Source organism: Nerophis ophidion, linkage group LG13 (genome assembly GCF_033978795.1).
Source record: "Nerophis ophidion isolate RoL-2023_Sa linkage group LG13, RoL_Noph_v1.0, whole genome shotgun sequence".
Lineage (NCBI taxonomy): Eukaryota > Metazoa > Chordata > Actinopteri > Syngnathiformes > Syngnathidae > Nerophis > Nerophis ophidion.
This window is the reverse complement of record NC_084623.1, coordinates 53,080,748-53,099,469: the sequence shown is the minus strand read 5'-3', so window position 1 is coordinate 53,099,469 and position 18,722 is coordinate 53,080,748. Positions and strand designations below refer to the sequence as shown.

At 41.2% G+C, this 18,722-nt stretch overlaps 1 protein-coding gene across 2 annotated transcripts in view; it reads right to left on the bottom strand.

The window, feature by feature from the left end:
- Positions 1–3,947: 3,947 nt before the first annotated feature.
- The window catches only part of LOC133564728 (protein phosphatase Slingshot homolog 2-like), a 62,747-nt gene continuing 47,972 nt past the window's right edge, over positions 3,948–18,722 (bottom strand). For both annotated transcript variants that reach the window (XM_061919210.1, XM_061919209.1), the window contains 7 exons: positions 16,795–16,888; positions 12,395–12,523; positions 12,231–12,277; positions 10,785–10,931; positions 10,460–10,660; positions 9,571–10,384; positions 3,948–5,538 (listed from right to left, as the gene is read on the bottom strand). In XM_061919210.1, the coding sequence (XP_061775194.1) occupies positions 4,297–5,538; positions 9,571–10,384; positions 10,460–10,660; positions 10,785–10,931; positions 12,231–12,277; positions 12,395–12,523; positions 16,795–16,888 (2,674 nt within the window). In that variant the 3' untranslated portion in view covers positions 3,948–4,296. The remainder of the gene's footprint in view (positions 5,539–9,570; positions 10,385–10,459; positions 10,661–10,784; positions 10,932–12,230; positions 12,278–12,394; positions 12,524–16,794; positions 16,889–18,722) is intronic.

The following is an 18,722-nucleotide window of genomic DNA, read 5'->3' as shown; positions in this document are numbered from 1 at the left end:
TATAAAAAATCAGTATAAATAAAAGATAAATATGGAAAAAATATCTGTGCAGAAATGTCTGTTGCTTTAAAACTTGAGACTCACTTGCAATAAATTAAGACTGAAGCACCTCAATTGCTTCAGTTTTAATTGACCGAAAATGGGACTTGAGTTATGAAGCAATAGATATTTCTGCTTTAACTTTTTCTGTTTTAAATTTTTTTTCACGGAATTTTTCCAATGATAATAATAATAATAGATTTTATTTGTAAAAAGCACTTTACATTGAGCATAAAACCTCAAAGTGATTTCTACAGTGTATTAAAAAAATAAAATGATAAAATATAATAATAATAATAATACACATTTTTACTACGCTGATTTTTTTTACACTGAATTTTTATACACTTATTTTTTTTATTACATTGAATTTTTGTCACTGTTTTTTTTTTTACACAGTTTTAAAACACTGAAAATGTAATTTTGCTCACAAATGTTTATACACTGAAATTGTCAGCATAATTTGATGTACAAATAAAATTTAAAAAATAAAAACATATATATGTTTATATAAATATATATATTTCACAAAATTCAAACGCAAAAAAATCAGTATTGGCTCGTAAAAGTTGAGTAAGTTACAGTAGTTTCGCGCATGCGCAAACAAAACTTCCGGTCGTGAGACTACAGTTTTTCGACCTTTGAGTCATTGAAATATTGCAAAAATACCAACGTATATGCATTAAAAGTATTTGGATAGATTTTTTTAATTGAATACTTGTATTATCAGCGTAACATACAAGTTTATTCAGTTTAACTGCTAACACTTTTATATGTCCCCCAGAGGCAAAGCTCAGAAGAAAATGGCAAATTTGAACAGTGAACTACATGGATGGATGAAAGTAATTTATTTTTTTGTAGTGTAGTTGATTATTTGAAGTCATCAGTAGATACAATCGCGAACATTTGTTTAAAATATATATATATATATATATATATATATATATAATGCCTTTATTTTGAAAATCTGCCGTCGATTAAACAACGGAAGTTTCTCACTTTTGGCGCCTGCGCAAACAAATCGGGTAGTTAGGTGAATCGGGCAGTGACGTCACTCGCTAAATTAAGTTAATCAGGGCCTGGATTCACTCTTTCGAGTCGTCACTAATGGGCAAACACTCACGAGTTGAAGAAGTGAATCGTTCGCTCTCGGGCGCTTAGAGTAAAGGTTGGTAATGAATGAAATTTTACTGACTAGCTTTTAAAATGTAACTAAACCAGGGGTGAGTTAGTAAACGAGTTAAAAGACACTCGTCGTCCCCATGAGGCTCGACTCGTGAGTTTTGAACGATTCGTTCATGAATCGTACAGTTCAGTTTGAGTGCTTCTCCCTACTCCGAAAAGGAGTAGGGAGAAGCAGAGCTTATTTAATCCTCCCCCTTTTTATACCATATCAATTTTAGCCAATTTTCTTGTTCTCTGACACAGAACAGTGAACAAATAAATAATATACCACAGTAAGCATACTAATATTAAATACATAATCTTTGTCTCAATTTAAAAAAAAGTGTAAGTTAATTGCACGTATTAGGGATATATTTAGTACTATTTAATTATGCAGTAATTAAAAAATCTCACCCTAAGGAGGAACTTGTGATGTATTTTTTTAATGGACTTCCCTTGTTAACTCATTTGTGAGAGGAGTGTTTAATTAATGACCCACATGAGGTTAATCTCAGTATCTGAATCCCCACGGTAGAGCGACCGTGCCAGCGACTTTAGGGTTCCAGGTTCGATCCCCGCTTCCGCCATCCTAGTCAATGCCGTTGTGTCCTTGGGCAAGACACCCACCTGCTCCCAGTGCCACCCACACTGGTTTAAAGGCCTACTGAAACCCACTACTACCGACCACACAGTCTGATAGTTTATATATCAATGATGAAATATTAACATTGCAACACATGCCAATACGGCCTTTTTAGTTTACTAAATTGCAATTTTAAAATTTCCCGCGGAGTTTCTTGTTGAAAACGTTGCGGAATGATGACGCGTTTGTGACGATTTTGGTTGGAGGGGACATATTAGCCCAGCACCACTCACGGCTAAAAGTAGTCTCTTTTCATCGCATAATTACACAGTATTTTGGACATCTGTGTTGCTGAATCTTTTGCAATTTTTTCAATTAATAATGGAGACGTCAAAGAAGAATGCTGTTAGTGGAAAGTGGTGGATTGCAGCTGCCTTTAGCAACCGAAACACAGCCGGCGTTTCTTTGTTTGTTGTGAAGCTTTAACACAGAGCGGTCAAGCGAACATGTTTCTCTACCAGCAAGTTTTTGGATGGGAAAATTGTGATATGAAGTCGTCTCTTACCGGAGACTTGAGTGGATTATGTGACCTCCTCCTGTAGCTGTCAAAAAGGCAGCTGTGATTTTTGGCTCCTCTGAGAGACACTGGCATTGACCGCAGCCCTCCGACTTTCAGGTATGACTTTATGATCTCACTAAAACACTATTAACACAATAAGACGATAAGGGATTTTCCAGAATTATCCAAGTAAATGTGTCTAATAACATCTGAATCGATCACACTGCTGTCGCCTGGAGCTTTCGCCTTTTCTTTTTTTTCCAGTGCTTCACTCTAACTTTCCTCATCCATGAATCTTTCATCCTCGCTCAAATTAAAGGGGAACTCCTCACTTTCTGGGTCCGAATTGCATTTGCAGCTGGTGGCTATGATTATAAACAATGTGAGGATGTGAGGAGCCCTACAACGGGTGACGTCACGCGCACATCGTCTGCTACTTCCGGTACAGGCAAGTCTTTTTTATTAGCGACCAAAAGTTGCCAACTTTATCGTCGATGTTCTCTACTAAATCCTTTCAGCAAAAATATGGCAATATCGCGAAATGATCAAGTATGACACATAGAATGGACCTGCTATTCCAGTTTAAATAAGAAAATCTCATTTAATTGTAACTTAGATATTGGGTTTCACTAAGTAAAGCGCTTTGAGTCACTTGAGGAAAAAGCGCTGTATAAATATATTTCACTTCACCTTATTAAAAAAAAAAAACACATTTATAAATTTAAAGTACCACTGATGTATAAAGGCTATTAATATTTTTTTTACAACACTCAAACTGATAAAGATATAATCTACTCATCTCAGGCATTTAAAAAATGAAATTTCTCCAGGGGGTCTCATTTTTGATGAACAATGAAATATTCCGCCACGAGATGACATAAGATGCAATTTCAAAGTGTAATACAGAGTAATATTTGCCCCACATTAACTGGCACTGACTGAATAAAGCAGTGGTTCTTAACCTTGTTGGAGGGACCGAACCCCACCAGTTTCATATGCGCATCCACTGAACCCTTCTTTAGTGGAAAAAAAATGTTTTTTTTTAAATTAAAGACAAAGTTATGTTTTTGGAAACACTTTAGTATGGGGAACATATCCCAAGTAACAAAAACTTAATTTAGAGTTATTTGATTAAAGGGTTAGGGTTATAATAAGGCCTTGCCGAATAAGGCATTAAGAATAACTTAATGACTAGTTAAGAGCCAATATGTTACTAATTTGCATGTTAATAAGCAACTAATTAATGGTGAATATGTTCCCCATAGCAAAGTGTAACCATGTTTTTTTTTTTTTTACTGGTGCACAAAATGAACCGTGCATGAACATCACCTTGTTCAAACAACAAAACCAAAACAGTGAATAAACTCACAACAAATTACACAGCTGTAAATCAGTCTGACTTCTGCTGTTGCCGCATCCGTTAGGGAGAAGTTTTTATTCACACGATGAGTCGGATGTGTTTTGACCTCCGCCGAACTCCTAGGGTTCGATCGAACCCAGGTTAAGAACCACTGGAATAAAGGTTGTGAAACACACTTCGTTCATTTCCTGACCTGCAGAGGGCAGCAAAGCACAAGTGAGTAAAAGACAAGGGAGACACCATTCAAAACAAAGCCATGATATTTATTAATTGCTAAAGCACGGAATAAAAAACACATGTAACAAACATACCAGCTTTGTCTTCGTTAAATTAAAAAGTGTGTTAAAGACAGGTGTGTTGACATGATGAACACAGAAGAAACAATATCAGTGCAACACCATCAAATAAAAGATGAGAGTAAAGTGCATGTTTGAGAAGAAGCCCTCATTTTGGAGTCGGACAAATATACACGAGCATAAAAAACAAAACACAGTTTGTGTGCATGATCCAGTTGAAAGATCCAGTAGTTGACATGCAGACACGCACGCACACCTGCTACATGATTGGCACACGTGCTGCTGAGTCGTGAGGTCACATGGTGTTGTAAAGCAGCGTGGCAGCACGCGCTTTTTTCTCGCTCGCTTTCCTCGACCGTCTGGACATGTGGCCACGCCCCTGGGGACGCGAAGACGTAGCGCAGCCGTCTAGCTCCGCCCTCTCCGCTCCCGAACCAGGCGGCGAGTCATCGCGGGATGAAGGCGTGGCTTCGCGCCGGGCGTTCCGGGTCAGGACTTTCTGCTTCTTCCACGTGTCGTCCGAGTGAGTCGGCGACGTGGCGACAGAGTGGTGGGAGTGCGCCGAGGCGGTCCTGCCGCGCTGCCTCAGGTCAAGGTCGCTGAGGTCGGTGGCGGAAAGTTCCAAGCAGTCCAGTTTGGCCAAGGAGGCGGACCTCTTCATGAGGGAAGGCGGGGTCAGGCCCGCCTGGCGGATGCGAGCGTCCAGCTCCATGGCTCGCTGCCAACCGAGCGGCCGCAGGAAGATCTTCCCGTCTTCTTTCAGCCGTTGCAACATGTCCACGCCTGCGGGCGGCGCCACTGAGCACGGCGTCACCTCCACATCCATTGTGTCCCTCAGGGGGTGGGGCTTCCCCCGGTCTTGATCCTGATTGGCTGGCCTCTTCAGGCCGACGCCCTCGTGAAGGAACGCTTGCAGTTCTCTCAAGGTTTGTTGGATCCGCTCCAGCTCCCGGCCGCCATGAACCAGGCGGTTGTTGGCGTCGCAGTCGGGGCCGCAGCCTCCCTTCCTGTCATGTGACTCTTGGCCGTCGTCCGGGTCTGACTCTTGGACCGTGACGCCTTCTAGAAGGATTCTGGAGCGCTCACTTGATGAGTCGTGTGCAGGCGCTGGCAGGTTGTCTTCATCCTGAGACTCTTCAGCGCTTGCCTTTGTGGTGCGCTGAGGGACAGGAAGTGAGTACAATCGGACAGGAAGTTGTTCAAGGCAGGGGGATGGCAGCGGCGAGCGCTGCGATGCCGCCGCCGTCTCCATTTCCTGCCTCAGCTTCAACTCCAGCTGCTCGGTGGCCCGCCGCACCGAGCCCGCCGGCAAATCGCACGGCAGCATGGAGGGGGACTGCGGGTGCGTGGGAGGAGTCTCTCCGGTCTCCGCCTCCTCCTGAAGACTGGGCGACTTGGGCGACGGCGAGGACCCGGCGGGGGACGCCGCGGAAGTAGCTGTGTGGCTTATGGCTTCGATCTCAGTGACGATATGGCGGACGGATATGGCGTTGTCATGGAGAGGGAGGTGCGGGCTGATCTTGTCGTCGCTGTCGGACTGCGGGCGGAGGAGAGAAAGGACATGTCACATGACCTGCACTTTATGGAGAGCTTTTAGAAGTATCGTCATGTCACGACAACGTGTTAGCAGCCAACATTCCCCAACAGGGCTTCTAAATTACTAATCATGGCCTCTATGGTGGAAAATAAACAATGTTTCTTACAAGTATTTTTATCACTGGAGGACAATTCATAGCTAAACATGCTACATTACACACTGTAGGAGGATAGAAAAAAGCATTGCTAACCGCTAAGCTAGAGCTCTTGAATTCAAAAAAAGGTGGATCGATACAAATATCGATAATAATGATACCAGGTAGAGCAGGAGTGTCAAACTCAAATACAGAGTGGGCCAAAATTTAAAACCGAACAAAGCCGCGGGCCGAGGTTGAACAAATTAACCTTTTAATAGGGACCCAAACAAGTTTTGCATTGAATATTGAACAAGCAAGGCTTATATAACTTTAGAGTGACATGCAAAATCGAGTTTCAAATAATAATAATAATAATTAAAAAATATCAATGACATATCAAATAAAATTTTAATAAATATTGAAGGCCTCTTTTCAGCAGCGGGGTTGAGGTGGTGATAGCGGCGGGGTGTATATTGTAGCGTCCCGGAAGAGTTAGTGCTGCAAGGCGTTCTGGGTATGTGTTCTGTTGTGTTACGGTGCGGATGTTCTCCCGAAATGTGTCATTCTTGTTTGGTGTGGGTTCACAGTGTGGCGCATATTTGTAACAGTGTTAAAGTTTTTTATACAGCCACCCTCAGTGTGACCTGTATGGCTGTTGACCAAATATGCCTTGCATTCACTTGTGTGTGTGTATAAGCCGCATATATTATATGACTGGGCCGGTACGCTGTTTGTATGGAGAAAAAGCGGACGTGGGGACAGGTTGTAGAGAACGCCAAAGGCAGTGCCTTTAAAGCCCACCCCAAATATTGTTGTCCCGGATGAAATTCGGGAGGGGCACTGAACTTCGGGAGTCCCCCGGGAAAATCGGGAGGGTTGGCAAGTAAGAGTATTAGCGGTGAATGCGGTGTTACAGCGGCGGGCCAGCTCTAAAGTTAATTTGATATTGCCTCAAGGGCCAAGTGAAATTACACGGCAGGCCAAATTTGGCCCGCGGGCCAGAGTTTGACACCCATGATGTAGAGTATCAGTAAAAGGTAGGGGTGTAACGGTACACAAACATTTCGGTTCGGTACGTACCTCGGTTTAGAGGTCACTGTTCGGTTCATTTTCGGTACAGTAAGAAAACAAAATATAAATTTCTTGGCTATTTACCAAATTTGTAAACAATGGCTTTATCCTTTTAACATTGGGAACACTATAATAATTCTGCCCACGTTAATCCACTTTAAACTGCCTCAAGTTGTTGCTTTGATTAAATAAAATGACAAAACCTTTCTTATACATATACAAAGTGCAACATTAAACAATTTCAAGTCAACTCATCATGCTTAATTTATTACAGCATTTGGGAAGCCTGTAGTTGACTTTTATTATGTAAATGTTATATTTTTTATCAACATGTGATAGCAGGGACCCTGCCATTCAAAACTAGGCTGCTACATTACTAATGATTAATGTAACTATAGCTGAAAAAATAGTACAATAGCAATAGGAGAGACTATTCATCCCTGAACACCATGGAGTTCAATGAAATAACAGACAGACAGGGCTTTGCTGCCCCTAACACGCACTCCCGCGCACACACACACACACACACACACACACACACACACATGCACCGCAAAATGAGCTAACATTACGCTAGAAGCTAATTAGCCTTCACGTCAAGCCAGAACTGCGAGCGAACTGAGTTGCAGTTTAAGAATCTAGAAGGTCAATGGTCTCATAGTGATGTTTGTAATAGTTGTGACTGGGAGGTGTTTTTTTAATAATTTGGGGCGAGTACACTGTCCGCTGCTCCCCTGCTAAACGAATATCTGCTAGACGCTGGAGCATTGACTACATCGCTCTGAATACGCACTGCTAATTGGCTTTGTATGTAACCAATCAGATGGTTGTGTGGGTGGTACAATGCTTGCTGCTGACAGAGGCAGAAAGCAGAGCAGCTTGTGAAGACATTTGCTTACAAACTCGTTCGGTACGCCTGTGTGCCGAACCGAAACCCCTGTACCGAAACGGTTAAAAAAAATACACGTACCATTGCACCCCTAGTAAACGGTCAATACAACATTGATTAAACTCGATAGTTTACCATCCCAAAATTGATTTTTGTCAATTTTGTTTACAAAGTTAAAGATCAAGAACCAGTAGTAGTTTTTGCTTTGGTGTAACATTGTCACCCTATAGACTTTATCATACAAGTTGTATGTCATGAAAGATAATTTTTTGAATATTTGATATTGTTACAGCACCATCCTGCTTGTTTGTGTGATGAGATGTGATCGCTATCAACAGTCTCCAGCTGACTCCGTCAATGTTTTTAATTCGCCCATCTCTGTGCAGTTATTGGACTGACATTTTTAATACTTGGTGAAAAGATGGAACCAAATTCTCTTAGTGGACTATTTGGACCCTCTGTAATCTTCTGTAAAAAAGTATCTCGAAGCATTCACTACTTTACTAAAAGACTCATTGTGCTAAATTTGAAGGCAACATCACTTCTTTGCCACACCTGCTGGATTAAAAATGTTCTGTAACTTCTCAAAGTGGAGAGAATTAGGCTGACATTGAACGGTTATTCCGTGAAACTTCAGAAAGTATGGGGTGCTTTCCTAAAATATATTAAAGAGACTGATCCCAAATTTAACCCTGATTAAAAAGTAACTGAAAGGTAGATAATTGATGAGCCTTTTGCCTGCCTTTGTGTATTGCTGCAGTGTGTTGGAGTGCAGTTGTCTATGGCTTCATGTCAATATTTGCCTGGACTTATTGGACTGATGCAGGGTTTTTTTTAGTGTGGGGGGAGTGAACACATTTACATTTATATGTGTTCACTGCTGATTGTATATGTCGAAAAAACTCAAACAGATGTTTAAAAAAAACAAAACACAAAACAGTAATACTAACTGAAGTTTCACCGTGGTTTATCAAATGCATTCACCTTATATTAATGTTTACCTTTTATGCATAAAATATGCTCAACTTAAAGTTTTCATCTGATAGGTGACAATTATAAAAGGCACTCGATTGTTTTAGAGCAGGGGTCGGCAACCCAAAATGTTGAAAGAGACATATTGGACCAAAAATCCAAAAACAAATCTGTCCGGAGCCGCAAAAAATTAAAAGCCATATTACATACAGATAGTGTGTCATGAGATATAAACTGAATTAAGAGGACTTATAGGAAACTACATGAACTCAAATATAGCTACAAATGAGGCATAATGATGCAATATGTACATACAGCTAGCCTAAATAGCATGTTAGCATCGATTAGCTTGCAGTGACCAAATTTGTCTGATTAGCACTCCACCTAAGTCAATAACGTCAACAAAACTCACCTTTGTGCCTTCATGCACAACATTATAAGTTTGGTGGACAAAATGAGACAGAAAAAGAAGTGGCATAAAACACGTCCCAGAAAGTCGGAGAAAGTTATACATGTAAACAAACCACGGTGAGTTCAAGGACCGCCAAAATTAGTAGGACAAAACGGCGCTCGCCAAATACTCGAATCAATGAAGCATGTTTAATACAAACAGTGTGCTTTATAGCAATTAGGGAGGTTTGTGTCATGTTTGTCTTCCTACAGAAATCAAATTAAAACAAAAAGATATGTTTTTTCCCCCCCATCATTTCCATTTTTCATATATTTTTGAAAAATCTCCAGAGAGCCACTAGGGCGGCGCTAAAGAGCCGTATGCGGCTCCAGAGTCGTGGGTTGCCTACCCCTGTTTTAGCGAATACAATTATTTGGCACTTATGTGACATGGGATAGTTATGCAAATTAGACAATGACGTCACCAAGACCCCTAACCCCCACAACTCCGTGACAAAGACCCGTTTTGTGGAAGACAACAAAGCAACATGATGCATCACATTGTCATATTTACCTGACTTGTTCCTTGTCCGCTAACCTCCTCTTCTTCACTGTCCAGCGACGCGGTCCTCTGCTCGGGTGATCTCTGTGTTCTATCCTCTTGGGCCAAGCCCAGGAACTTCTCCCTGGCGCTGTGGAAGTCAATGTTGTCCGAGCTGTGGCTCGACGAGCCGTCGGCTTCCCCGCGTCCGTCCGTGGCGCCGCTCGCCCGTAACTCGCTGGGGTTGTTGTTGTCGTCGCTGTGCGGCGGCGTTGTCAGGTGGACGCCGCTGACGGGGCTCGGCGGGCTGTTGTCGTCACGCGGCGTGTCCGGCGGCGACTGTTCTGACGTATCGGAGTCATGGGACATCATGGTGACGGGGGAAAGGTCGTCGGAGCTGCTCTGCTTCCGGAAGTGAAGAAGTAGTTCCGGTGCTTTATTCTCTGCGCCTGTGCTGTGAGCATGCTGCAGTTCGGGAGTTGAGGGCAGGATGCTGAGCGAGGGTGGGGGAGGAGGGACTTTGACAGCGATGACTGATGTTGCCGTGTCAGCGACACCCGACGACAGGAGGATTGCGTCACGCTCCGTACCGGGCACCTTCTCTACCGGGGAGTCGCAGGCACCGTTGCAGCGTGCGCGGAGGTCGGGGGTCGACTTTGCAGAGCCGTCGGGTTCAGAAGCCAGAGTTCGGAGCACGGCCACACCCAGGAAGTGATGCAAGGAGGGAGAGGAGGAGGAGTTGTTGTTGTTGCTCTGGGAGTGTGAGGAGGATTTACATAACGGTGCTGGTCGATCTGACAAGTCGCTGTCAGAGTGGGAGCGCCAGAGTTTATTATGCCTCTGTTTGCTGGGGGGGCACAAAGAAACCATGAATAAACACCCCTTTAACGATTACTAACAGGAACTTCGGTAAAAATCCCACCTGGCGAGCAGAATTCCCTGATATTCTTCAAGCTGTTTCATGAAGGAAGGGTTTGGTTTGGTGACAGCTCTTTTTTCTTTCACATACTCGAAGGCATCGTCCAGCGTCCAGCCGTACTCCTTCATGGCGTAGGCGATCACGGTGGAGGCAGAGCGGCTCACACCCATCTTACAGTGAACCAGACACTTGGCCCCGGCTTTCCTAGGAGAGGAGGAGTAGGATTGTGCTTTTAACCGCCAACAGGACAATGGGCATGTTTGTGTGTGTGTGTGTGTGTGTGTGTGTGTGTGTGTGTGTGTTTGTGTGTGTGCGCGCTGAGGCTTACTTGGCTTTAGTGATGAACTTGTAGGTTTCGTTCCAGTACTCCAGCAGGTTGGTTTCTTCTTCATCGTACACTCTTATGTTGTGGTACTCAAATGTTCCCGGAAAGAAGTTGTCTATTTCTCTGGTCACGTTCAGGATGTAGCGGACGCTACAGAGGAGATGAGAAGTTGACAATTATCAGGGCGGCAACTGGGGATGGGTTATGGAATTTGGTACTTTTATAGGGACCGACCGAACTCCATCAGTACTACCGGATATCGATTCATGTAAAACCAAATGGCGCCATGTTTCGGTACCTTTATTGCACGTGCATGCTTCTGGTTGAGCTTCTCTGTTAGCTTCCAATGTTGCTGCCGTTTCTTGCTAGGCGTATTCTCTTCTTGTGTGTTGTGTGACTGCAATAAGTTTGCTTTGGACTGACCAAAATGGCGTAGGGTTGTACGGTATACCGGTACTAATAAAGTACCGCGATACTAATTAATTGAAATTGGTATATATTGCCTTTGAAAATACCGGTACCCGCTTTCATCCCGTGACTATATAGCCAAGGCGCATGATGTTGAGTGTGTCAAAACGCACACACTAAGTGCACACTAGCAATAACATCTTGGAGAAGAATGTCAAAAAATGACAATTGTATTGGTTAATAAAGAGGGTGCGTGAAGTGCAATAAAAGTGACACTTTAAACTGGGAGGCGCCGCTCTGTAAGTGTTACTTTAAAAACACGCCTCCCCAAACGTGGCGATTGGCGTTTGCACCTTTGCATTTAAATAAGCATTCAGATATGCACAAGAAGTTAGAGTGACAGGTAATGTTACACCTTTCCTGCTGTTCGGCTCCTGTGCAGACCGTAGTCAATTATTAAAAATAATATCTAATAACACATGATCACACATAAAAGTACTGAAAACTGGCACCCTGGTACCGTATCGGTTAAAATGTAAATTGATTAATCGATTAGAAAAAATCCTTATATTTGTATTCTGCTGCTTCAATGATTTGTTTACGCAGACATTTTTCTGGAAGACTGCCCCAATAGAGCGCACATGAGAGCTGCGCACCTATTGGTGATGTGGGTTTTTACCTTTTAGACCTTAGGGCCTAACTTGTCCACTACACTAACTAATCAAATACACCTGAAAAAAGGGAACAATAAAACATTTGTGTTGATATATTAGATTAATACCGGTACCGGCGAATATTCAAGGCTCCAACATTGGCTTAGTATTGGAAGCAAAAACGTTTGAATTGGCACACACCTAATATACAGTAAATTGGAGTTTTATTTGATCAAAGCTACAATACACTTGGGAAAGAAAGCACGGGTATTGATTGGCCTGGTTGCATCTTGTGCACTAGTGGATAAACACGGGCCTTGGCACAGACTGTGTGTATAATTCAGCAAAATGGTGTGCTGCTTCCTAACTGTGGCGACAGATGTCTTACCCGCTGTTCTGCAGCTCATCCAGGTTAGAGGCGTTCCACTCTGAGCCCTGAAGACAACATAAGTCGGTCAGCGTGAGCGTACACTGACTATGTCAATCATCAACTGGAGGACAGTGGGTGCGAGGCTTGGTTAAAGAATAAAAAAATGCTGCTAGCGTTCCTACCAGGTAGACGTGTTCAAAGATCTCAGTGGGGCTGTCCATTTGTCCTAGGATGACAATCATTTCATTGTCTATGAACTCTTTGAACTCCCTCAGGTTGCACACCATCTGCATCTCCAGCTCTGTACGAATCTGGGAAAACAAAGTATGGTATGATATGTCTGTATGTTTGCACAGCACATCTGAGAAAGTCAAGTAATGTAAAGCATGTACAATTACTGCACCCTATTACTTTTGGGCACCCCTCTGTACATAAGAGTGGAGCTAGTCACATTGTCATGGTGTAAAATAAACACGAAGTCAATCAAAAGTGTGTCGTCTTTATGTACTCTATAGCCACACAAAGAAAGAATGTATTTGCTAACCTTGTGGACTGTATTCGTGCTTCTCTGTTAATATCAATGGCGGGATGCACGACCTTGCAAACATGAGGTCACAATATTTTTGTAAGTGGAAGCAGGCAATTATTCTGTGTGATCATTTTTTTTTCTTTAAGTGCTTAGTTTTACAGTAACTTCATTGTGGAGATCATCAATAAACAACCTGAAATTGATTTTTCCATCTCTAATTTAAAAAAGACTGTTTATCCATCAGCCAAAACCAAATGCCAACATTCGGAGAGGCATAATAGTATATGTAAATAAACCAGAGGTGTACAAAGTGGACCCCAAGTTACTTTATAGTAATAAAATAAACCGCAACAATCAGAAAACACAGCAAAACCATATAAAAAGGTAACTCTGCTTGTACATCTCTGTGATGGACAATTCAACATATTTAAGAAGCGAAACGATAGTGTATGAACAACTGGACAAGATTCGATACGTTTTATGTACAATTCGTTCCCATGTTTAACATTTAATGATGGACATTTTTTTAACACCACAAAAGAACATGCACTCTTTGTGTCAGAGGATAAATAGTTAGGACTTTGGCACCAAGCACCCAGACTATATTAGAACAATGTAAGTCTATGAGCAAGAACTGATGAAAATACTTAAGTGACTGGCCAAACGTCTTCTAATATAAACGGAATAGTCAACTGATCCGTTAAATGCCCAGAGAACAACAATTACCATAGGCACACTCATACTCAAATATTAACATAAGCACATTCTCTAAAAGCGACATGCTTGCAGTATTTTAAATGTGTAAAATTTAATCAAAATTTGTCATTAGTTCTGTGTCCCCAGAACTAAGGACAAAAGACAAACAATAGAAACACACGTCAAATATCTGTACATGTATCTATTTTTAAACATGGACCAAAAAATCTTGCTGAATGAATGTTTGTTTGACGGTATGATATAAAAATGAGCAAATAAAATGTGTAAATAAAAAAAATCTTGTCCTTCAAGGGGAACTGCACTTTTTTTGGAATCCTTCACAATCTTTATGAAAGACATGACAACAGATGTATTTTATCTTAATGTATTCTAAATAGAAAATGTGACCAAAAGTCTGCTTGCGCTCTATTCTGCCGATAAAGCCCTTAAAAACATCCACACACCTTCATTTAGGTTTTATATACATGCTGTAAGTTTATATGTAATAAGCAACATGAAGGCACATATACATAACATTTAATATTTACGTATTTTGATCAATTTAAACATGATTTCTACTGACTGCAGACTTTATGAGAGCCTAAACACACAATAAAACATCTCTTACTGAGCAGAGTCTGCGATCATTAGGATGCTAGGATGTTCATATGTTCCCATTTAGGTGAAGAATGACTCCTAATCCTCACGCATAAAAGTGGGGTGGAGCAGAGCGTCTTTTCGTGTCGTTCTCGCCATTACCGGGTCTAAATTGGCAATCGAAGTGTACCAGCTTGTCGAAATACATTCTCATCCTTCTACTATCCAAGTGAAAGACATGATTTATGATCTACAATAAAGTTTGATGTGCAAGAAAACGAAGAAGCAGCTGATTGCGTTAGCGCTCATAATAACAATATCACAAATACTTAGTTAATATTCAAGTCACAAATTTTAAATGGAGAATCTTTGGCATTTTATGGAAGGAATAGAAGATCTCCCATTGGCTCGCTCTAAGCAGGATTTTTATTAACGAGTTAGAATGGATAAAATAAAAAACATTGTCATGTCTTTCATAATGATTGTGAACGATAGGCAAAATTCCCCAAAAAGGGCAGTTCCCATTTCAGTATAATCAATAAAAGTAAGTATCCAATGCACTTCAGAGCTGTTATGCATAGCTTACTAATTAAGTCAACTTGTCAGGTTTTCAGATGTCATTTTATGAGGGTTATGAGCACACACTGATTCCGGAGGTCTAAAATTAAATAATTATATTACAGGCATACCTTGGACAGCTATTTAGGGACCATTGTAAACTAGACCTGACACGCACAGGCACAGTAGAGAGTGGTTAGCGGGACTTGAATGGGAAGTGCGTGTGTGTGTGAATCACCAGGGTTGTTGTTGCCGCTCTCCACAAATATGAAAATAAAGTATTCACTCTGCAAGGCAAAACTGATGTCTTTTCCAAGAGTCAAGTCAGTGACGTCACAGATGCCCGCTGGTGGGTGTTGACGGATGGCGAAACTCAGACATGGAAATGCTAAATAAGCATTTAGCGCGCAGCCGTGCATATTGCAGGGTTTCCCACACATTCATTTATTTGTGGCGGCCCGCAAAGAAAATTACGGCCGCCACAAATTGACTCGCTGGCCCCCTTCATAAAAGCAATGGGACTCTGTCTGTGAATGGCGCTTGTAGTTACATATTATATAAATATGTAAATATTATATAAATATGTACATAAAGTGTTGTAATTATATTCCAACTCCGCGTTCTTCTTTGTGATCGCCGCCGCCGACGCTGCCCCCCCGACCACACCACCACAAATAGATGCCTGACCCGTGGGAAACACTGTATTGCGTTGTTCTTAAAGACAAAAAAAAAATGCCCCCTGATTTTTAGTTTTACACGATACCCGTTCTATGGTTTTACACTCAATCTAAAGATTCACAAATGATTATTTTCAATTGAAGTGGTTGTCAAATCGTATATCCGGTCGCATCAGTTTGTCGGTCACAACCCTCTTCATAGCACAGATTTATCTTCATGTATACTTAGAACTTTTTTTGCCCTTTTAAATAAATCATAGTTATATAGTTAATTATGCAAATTATAAAATAAAGTCAATCAATCAATCAATCAAAAAGTTTAGTCATAGAGCCTTTACTCACAAATGTCTCATCCTTCGTTCAGATCCCACATCAGGGCAAGAAAAAAAAAAAACTCAAACCAATGGGAACAACAATAAACCTGGTAAGAGACCGCATACCCTTACTAACAGTCTATAAGGCAGCGGATAATTTATGGCCTTTTCTTCGTTGACGGCAATAATAAAATGTAATTTTTTTTTTAAAAACCTACTAGCAAAAAACACTGACAGGGTATTTTATTGTTTGCGCTATGGCACCACCTTTTGGACAAATTCGCTCACTGTAGGTGCTGCAGCGTCCTTTCATTTATTGGTAGTGCCATTCAGTCTTCCAGCCGTCCATAGCGTTTTTACTCGTATGGATTCTTCATTTATCACTCCAAGTAACGTTTGTCAAAGTCAAAGTTTATTTGTAGAGCCCTTAATCACAAGCGTCTCAAAGAGCTGCCCAAGCCACAACGACATCCCCGGCTCAGATCCCACATCAGGGCAAGAAATAAAATCAACCCAATGGGCGTAATGAGAAACCTTGGAGACCGCAGATGTGGGGCCTCTTCACCAAAATGTCACTGTGAAGTTATTGAATCTGTTTAGCTGATTAGAGAGCTAGCCACCGCAGCTAGTTGGTCCGTGACGATTACTTCTGTTTTGTTTAATCAGCCGTTTTACTGCTGTGCTACAGGCATCATTTGGAAACATTTGAGGTATGTAACATTTACAGAATTGTCTTTAAATAACTCATGGCCCAACCTTTATATCTGCATTTATAAATGGTTGATTTCTATAGACTAGTAAGGTAAAGTGTTGTTCCTGACAACACTTTACCTTACTAGCCTATAGAAATCAACCATTTATAAATACACGTCAGCAGGCTAAATGAACCACTTCAACGTATTTACAGTATCTGCGGCTTATAGTCTGGTGCGGCTAAAATATGGAACAATGTTTTTTGCTTTTAAAATTCAGTGGGTGCGGCTTATAAACGCGTTATAGTTCATAAAATACGGTAGATTGGCAATCTGTGAGAAACACTGTCCTTTATAAAAAATAATCATGACATCCTCCCAAAGTCAACCACATCCTAGTGGGCATGCAAGCTGGATTGGAGTCGATTCTACCAACGCGCATGGTGCTGAGCTGAAGAGAACTGTACTGGGAGGTGAAACCGTGACTATTTAAGAATAGAACAAATGTTTGCTTCTCACCTCCTTGCAGGTCACGTTCTCCAAGTCCTTTTGCATCATAATCTCTCTGAGGCGCATCTTGATCAGTCTTTCCGTGCGCTCCCTCTCTGTGGGTCTGTGTCGGAACACACACATGAAAACAGCTTTTACAAACACACACGATCACTCTCTTTAGCGTCAATAGGTTTGGGGCGACAGTCAAATCAATTGACCAAACGATACATGAAAATGAACTTGATAACTTTTCCCAGAATCAATAATTTGCTATATCCATGTTTTTCTCTTTGTCGATCCTTTCCATTCAGAGTGCAAGGCGGTTCACTCACATTATTATCTTTTTAGGTTATGAATAAAATTTGTCTTTAATTTGGTTTCTAAATAATGCTGACAATATTGTTTTTCAGCAATTATTTGTGGGACAATATAATCCAGAAAATTTTTTTAAATCACCACAGGCCAATAAATCAGACAAAAGAAAGAATGACAAACGCCTAGACGTCCTGGCAAGGGCATTTTATTTTTTCTTCATTGACTTATAAGAGTGCAAATGAGTTACTGTATCCACAAAAGAATCACTGCTTTGTCTAATTCTTCAAAACTAGAGTGGGAAGAGAAAATCTGAGAATGGCCAATGAGTGATCCTCCACAACAAGGTTCCCTTGTAGAACATGTATTGGACCATTTTAGCCTGTGGTTAGTCAAACATGTAGCCTAATTACCATTATACCGTGCGTTAATGTTCCAATTGCACACAAACACATCTATTATAGCTTAAAGAGTATGCCAAACTGAAGAGAGTACAGTAGAAATATTTTGAAATTTCTTGTTCTTGACCTCTGCAGAGCGCTTCCTTAGGCTATTTGGCCACCACATCCAGCCACCGTTACATCCTTTAACAGGTCCTGGTATTCCTGAGGGTCGGACCACTAAAGCCAAAAAGCTGACTTTTATAACGTAATTTTTATAATATACGACTACACGATGAATGTTTCAGATGAGCAACTAAAAACACTAGTGAGTCATGGTTCACTTCACTTGAAGCACCATTGGAATGCCTGCTACCAGAACCTTTCATCAGTAAAAGGGGAAATTATAGGCTTCCTCGGCCGGGTCACTTGACGCTGGAAGATAAACACAGACTTATATACGTGTGTGTGTTCATAACATGTGGGTGGCCACCTTAAAAAGTCAACTCCAACACAAACACACCTTCTGCTGGGTAAAAAAAGACAAGTTGCGCTCCCAGGAAATAAGTGTTTACCTGTGATTTTTTTTTTTTTAAGATCTGTCCACACCTCTTGTGTCCATTTGGTAGGGTCAGTGCGTGCTTTGGCAGAGTAAAAGAGCTCTATTTAAATCTAAAACTTCCATCATGTGTGCTACTATTTGCCTGCCACCTGCTTCTGTCTGTCCTGTCCTGTGTCACTCTTCCTCTGTGTGTGTCTAGACTAGGGTTGTGTTATATAAACGATTTAAATTATATCAACTTTGCAGACGATAGAGCTTTGTGGTGATGCATGTTGACCTGTTCCAGCTGTGTCCTGCAAATAAACTATTTTTCTTACAAGTACAAGGAGGTAAGGATTACCTGGAGGACGAGGACCAATTTATACAACAAGTCATGCTAACTGCTAAGCTAGAGCTGTTGAATGCAAAAATGGGTGGTCAAATAGATACAACAGTAAAAATGCAAAATACAACAGCAGTATATGGCCAATACTTCAGTGATTAGAGCAATATTTTTTATTATCACAAAATATTTGTTTGCCTTTTTGTTGATAAACTCAGGGAATACTATACACAGGAGGACATTAAGGGCAACAAAAAAAAGGCTTTAAATCAGAGCCAATATAAATATTTACGTATATTAACTTATTTTGCACTATTGACTTTATTTTGCTCAAAATAATTTGAATATTTGATATTATTACACCGCCATCCTGTGTTTT